At 46.6% G+C, this 6388-nt stretch overlaps 1 protein-coding gene across 1 annotated transcript in view; it reads right to left on the bottom strand.

Moving 5' to 3' along the window:
* Positions 1-4767: 4767 nt before the first annotated feature.
* COL15A1 (collagen type XV alpha 1 chain) overlaps positions 4768-6388 on the bottom strand; it is a 103718-nt gene continuing 102097 nt past the window's right edge. Inside the window, exons 40-41 of the mRNA XM_007461650.1 lie at positions 5977-6092; positions 4768-4981 (exon numbers count right to left, since the gene is read on the bottom strand). Of these exons, the coding sequence (XP_007461712.1) occupies positions 4768-4981; positions 5977-6092 (330 nt within the window). The remainder of the gene's footprint in view (positions 4982-5976; positions 6093-6388) is intronic.

Below are 6388 nucleotides of genomic sequence, written 5' to 3' on the forward strand. Positions count from 1 at the left end.
CTGTTATTGCTAAGAAAGCACTCAGAAAATAATTGTTGAACGAGTAAGTAAATGACTCCTAGGCTACTGGTTGGCTTGTGGCACCATTCCCCGAGAGAAGGATCCGAGGCGAAGGAGCAAGTCTGGAGGAAGGGGTGGGGCCGGCAATCTCCTATGAACATATCAGATAACAGGGCATTCTGGCTCCTGCCTGGAACTCAGGGTGCTGGGCAGGCTTAGGCGGGGGAATAATCAGATTATTTCACTGTCATTGTGGCACATGCTCCTGTCAATCAGAAGGAATATAGCCCCAGTGCCAGAGCGGAATCATGGAGCCCGTACTGGGCCAGATGATAACATTTTAGTTGTAGGGTTACGCGGAGGATGAGCAGAGGGGCAGGGGAGCCAGGACACCCAGGGTCTTCGGACAGTGGATATTCACCAACTGGTACAGCTGCACTAGTGTGTACAGGTTGAGCCAGAGCTCTGGGCTTGAAGGCAGACAGAGAAGCCAGGCAGATTGGAGGACGCCATCCAGCAAGCCTAGAGAAGGGGCCCCCAGCTCATCTTGAGAGACATCTAGGGCAGGCCAAGGACAGTGAGTACTTACTCAGGGTCACAACCCCACTCCCAGAGCTTCTAACAACTTAACTCAGTGGAGAGTAGTTTCCTTTACTACCTCTATTTTACAGATGAAGAAACTGAGCTTCAGGGAAGTGTTGAGTGTAGGGTATGATTTTCAGTAACTTGCCGATGATTACATGGCTAGTGGGTGGCAGAGCCCAAATTCAAACCCAGACAAAGGCCTGTCTACACTCGACTGCCCTGTAAGTTGGAGTACAAGATGGAAGACAAAGGGGAGATGAGCCAGTGGTGATCAAAGAACCTTGAGGATGCTCAGCGGTATCTTGGTGACTCAGGAGCTCAAGGAATAACCAGAGAGGTACTCTCCCAGAGCTGGGTCAGGCAGGGATTGCACACATACACTTGCCCCAACTGGTGAGGTCTTTGAGGAGCTGGAGGAAGAGGAGGTACACATGGGATTTGAAACAATCCGTGGCAGGAGAATAGGCTTGGTGGATTTGAAAAGTGGGGGCACCATTTCTCCAAATTCAAACATGGTGCTGGCTACAAAAGCATCTCTGAATGGATGAATGAATAAACAAAAGACCTGCTTGATCTTTTCTCAAACAGAACTGATCCCCATCCCATACCTCAGCTTCTTAAAATCTTCCCAAGCTGCTCCACCAGTAGCAGGATGAAGTCCACATACCTTATCCTAGAATTCAGGGCTAGCATCTACCATCACATCCCCTACACTCAGCCCTTCCCTGCTGCTGGGTGCTGGAATCTCTTTCTCTCTCTTTGGTCTTTTTCTCAACCTCTTGAGCCCTATTTTCTGGTCATTGCAAACCTCCTCACATTATGGGTGGAGGAATTGTTTCTTTTGCAAAACTCATCTTGGATGGAGCTGCCACCCATAGTCATAGACACACAACACTAGTGGGACCAACCAGAATCCTTTTCAGGAATTAATATAATCCCAGAGGGGAGAGGGAGTCTTCTCTTTCCTCTGAGGCCACCCTCTGGGGTCTGGAGTAACGTAAGCCTGGAGCTGTGAACGACCCCTGGCACACGAAGGAATCTTGTTCTCGCTGAAGGGAAAGAAGACACATACAGAGAAAAGTAGAAGCAAGACAGACACACACACACAGAGAAAAAGAGAAACAGACTAAGTGACGATGTTGCTTGAATCTCTTGGATTCCCTGTCCTTCTTCCTGGTTTCATGAGCTAATACATTCCTTTTTGTTGTTGGTTGTTTGGTTTTTGGCTTATGAATTTGCCTTGTGTTTCCCTCACTGATTGCTATTCAGCTGGACTGGACTGCTGCCACTCCCTGAGGTCCATGCGGTCTCCTACTTGTACTCCCTATAGGTTCAAGCAACATGGTCCAAGCCATCTAAATGCAGAGGATGCAGGAAATTTGAGACTGGCTCTTGTGATCCATTCTCCTCGTTCCCTCGCTTCTTCTGAGGCACCACCACGCAGCCACGCTGACTTTGGCAGAGAGCTTGCCCTGGACTTCCCCCTTCATTCTGTGTCTCCCGCAACTCCCCTTCCTTCCCAGCTTCTCAGCTCCTTCGTGCCCTCCAGAGTCTGCCTTCCCCATGGAACCTGGCCCCTGATGTGAGTGGATATGGGACAGCCTCTTCTGTCTTTCTGCTTCTGGACAGGGGACCTTGGATGAGAGTCCACAATATGGACTCAGAGCAAGTACCCCAAGACCTCTTGCACTGAAAAGACTACTGTGGCCTCTCTTCCCTCCCCTATTATGCCTGAGAGCGCTAGCCTGCTCCCCAGCCTTGAAGGACATTCAGGGATAAAGTGAAGGCTGGAGACCTTTCAATCATTGCGTTTCACTTGTGTGACAAGATCTAGGTGTGAAATACACCAGGTGTTCAGAGGAGGAAGCACGACAAAAGGTAGGCAGGTTCAGAGGACGGGGGGGATGTCACAGAGGAAGCAGAGTCTGCACTGGCTGTTGGCAAGAGGGCCAGGCTAGACCTAGAGTGGCTAAGGCTTTTCCAAGATGGGGCAGGGCACGGACAGCAGCCTGGTAGAGGGGCCTACGTGGCTCACTTAAGTATTCACGAGGCCCTCAGGCTAGTGGCCTTTGGCAAATGACAGGAAAACTGATGTTCGGTGAAGGGCCTTGAATGCCAGGCCCAAGATTTTGACTGTCATTCTCAGAGTCTAACCAGGACTGGGGTTGATGCAAGGCCTCTTCTGGGAGGGCCGGTTGGTTATACCCTCCTTCGGTGCACAAAGAGGACTGAGAAGCCAGGGCATGAATGTCAACCACCTTCCCGGGGTCAGCAAAAGGGGTCTCCCCTCCTTTTGGCTCCCCCAAACCCCGACACCACCCTGCGCCTTCTGTGGCCCAGGGCCGCGGCGGGCTCTGGCTAAAACGGAAGGCACCTTCTTTTCATGACCTCAGCACCTCCTGCCCCCCTCCCCCCTCAGTTCCTGTCCATGCTAGGCACCCCACCCCCCAGCCACTGGGTGGGTGAGCGAGTCCCCAACAATCCCTTCTGGGGCTTTCCAACCTATAACTGTCTTCATCTCATGACTGAGATTTTCACTGCTCTTCCATTTAGGAAGTCCCTAAGTGGAGGTTCTGGGCTGTCTGCCTTTTTTTGGTCCTCCATTTTCTTCCTACCTCAAGGACTATTAGGGTGGATTCACTTCGCTGAGTTTCTGGGCCAGCCCAGCTGAATAGGAGGAAATATCCCAGCATGCCACTTGCCTGGTGATTCTGTTTCTCCTGCAGCATCAAGCCAAGAGCCAGAGAGTCACAGCCTGGGAGCTCGGAGGGAGCGAATAGGCAGCCTTGTGCAGTTGCTCCTTGAAACGATCCTGGGCACTGGAGTGAGATGGACCCTGGGCCTGAAACCAGACCCACCATTCAGCAGCCTTGTGACCTGGAACAAGTGACTTCCTGAGCCTCAACTTTTTTTTTTTTTTTTTTCCATTTGTGAAGTAGAGATAAAACTACTTACCTTGCGGGGTTATGAGGAAAGATAAATGGGACTTATGTTAAGTTTGATATTTAGGAACTGAGAGCTGATATTATTTTATCCCAACCTCCTTGAGAGAAAAAGGCAGATTTGCCCAAAGTCATGTGTTGAGACACAGCCGATCCTGTTTGTCACACTGGGGCTCTTCTGCCCCCACTGAGTGGAAGACAACAGGCAGGAGCAGAGGAGCATGATGGGAAAATCTTCCTGTTCTCTGATCACCTCCCGAGGGGTAGCACAAGTGGCAGTGACAGGGTTAGCAAACCCACCCCAGGGCCACTTCCACATCGCTGGTGAAGAATAAAGGAACTGGGGGAAAAAAGTCAAACAGAAGAAAGCACCTGGAAAAGATGTTTTTATGTTCACTTACATGGAAAAAAAAGAAAGTGTACAGCATGAAGGTATACGTGTCTCAGAAAATTCATCCTCATGAACCTGTTTGTTGAATCGCAGTTATAATTCAAGCATTGCCAAATGGAAGTTATAAAATCAGGGTGGGGTGTGGGGAAAGGGCCACCACAGGAAAGGTAGTAATTATGTGCTATTTCTTCTCTAGTTTCAGATCATTGGGAGTTTAAACTTTTCCAGCAAGTCATTTATATAAACAGATGCCATACTAAAATATGTTGTGTCAAAATATAAAACTCCTAAAGCAAGATGGCAATAATATTTTAGGAAAAAAACATTAAAGTCTGGTAATATCAGAAAATACAAATAGGATCATTTTGAGCAGTTCTGTTTCTCTGTATGAACAGCAGTTGCAAACAATGGATGTATATTAAAGAACAAAACATTTGGTCTGCACATAACTTAGAAAGGGGTACATTTCTAAACACTGACTTTGTAAGAAAACATGAAGGACATCTTACACTCAACAACGGTTAAAAGAAGGAAATCGCTTTCTGAAGGATGCAGTGGGCAGAGTGCCAAGGCCTTTGTGTTCAACTTGCTGTTAACCGTGTTGGGATGTGTTTACACCGCATGGGTTTCCTGCAGAATCTAGCACCAATAGATGGATCAGATTTTATCTTTGATCTGAGTCCTTTATGTCTTCAGTTTTGAGTGTATTGAGGTATGTTTTCTTTGGTTGCTGTTGTGATGAATGTGTAATAAAAAACTAATATTTACAACGTTTAAACATTTTAGATTTCAGTGTCAACTCTTCACATAAAAAAAAATGGAAAACTCTTAAGAATCATGGGAAGGTCATTACTTCCTCACATCTGTCATGAAACTGTTTTCGATACACAGAACAATTAGCCTATTAGCACAGCTGTATGCTTTCTGGTCCAGAATCTTCCCCGTGCTCAGCGGGGAGGCCAAGCCCATGACTGCCATGTCGGCGGTTCGCCACGCTTCACAGTACTGATCCACGAGACGGACTCCGTAGGTGCTGGAGCCGTGCCAAACGACCTTCTGGGGCCTGAAAAGGAATTTTGTTGTGTTACTTTCTGAAATGACCCTTCTTTGTGGCATATCTCGGTGAGCAAATTGGCATAAGTCTAGTGAGTCAAGTCAAACTCCTGAACCCTCCAGGGTCTGACTGCACATCACCTCTCTGTCTTTATCACTGTTTCCAACTTTCTGAACACACTGCATTCCAACCATATCCAGCTTGTACTTGCTCTGAAATCATACTCTCTGCTTTCGTGAATCTTAACCTTTGCTCATGAGGCCCCTTAGTCTGGAATGGCCTCGCTTTCATTTTCAGTGATTCCTTCTCATCTTTCACAAGTCCATTAAACGCCCCCTCTTACAGGAAGGCTTCCTGATTCTCACCACCAAGGAATAATGACTCTTTCCTCTGTGCTCCTACCATCTTATCTGTTTCTCCATTTTCCAATGACAATATTACATCTAGAATTGTAGCTAGTCTGTGTCTATCTTCCCACAGGCTATGAGCTTTGAAAGGAGAGGGGCTGTGTAGGTTTATTACTGTGCCTTCCTTAGGCCTGGCATAGACACTGAGGAAAAGTTTACTGAGTTGTTCTATTCTTAAAAGCATACATAATTTTCAAAGAATTAGAGTGCAACTCACAGTATAGGGTTAAAGAATCACCATGAATAGCATTACTTACCACTTATTAAGTGCCTACTGTATGCTAGATGTTCTCACACTTACCTTTTAATTCTCACAACAGTCTTATCCATATGGATATGATTATCCTGCCCATTTGACAGGTGAGGCAACTGAGGCTCAAAGAGTGGAAGTGCCTTGCTCAAGGTCCCATATTAAATTACTGGACCCAGGTCTCCTGGTTCCATGGCCAGGCTCTCCCCATGGCCCCTGGCTGCCTCACTGAGGCTTTACGCTGGCAGCACCCCAAAGGAGCAGCTGATAAGGGCATCCCATTGTTAGACTGTCTCCTAAAACTGTCTATCATATGATATACTTCAAGGGCTTCCATCTCTACTTACCAAGAAGGATCTGTCATTACGTCTCGGCCATCAAAGGAATATATTGGAACATGTGTATTGAACTGACCTCCATGGCCAGAAAAAATTGAGTCCCAATTATCAAAAAGTACTTGGCCCTATGGAGACAAAATGCCATGTTAGAATCATTATACAAACAGCCTGCAAATATTTATCCATTCTTCAAGGCCCAGAAGTCCCTAACCCCAATCCCAGATCCTGGACAGAGTGAGAACTCAGGAAATACTTGTGGTTCGATTTTATAATCTTTCCTTGAACCCTTTTGGCTTTACGGTCTTATTTCTTGAGGTAATTTCTTTTACTATATGTGTATAAAGTCTCCTCCCTATCAAAAGTGTGTTTTAGGTTTTTACTATTGCTATTTTTTTTTTTTTTTTTTTTTTTTTTTTAAACG

This window comes from Lipotes vexillifer, unplaced genomic scaffold (assembly GCF_000442215.2).
Source record: "Lipotes vexillifer unplaced genomic scaffold, Lipotes_vexillifer_v1.1 scaffold809, whole genome shotgun sequence".
NCBI classification, from domain to species: Eukaryota; Metazoa; Chordata; class Mammalia; order Artiodactyla; family Lipotidae; genus Lipotes; species Lipotes vexillifer.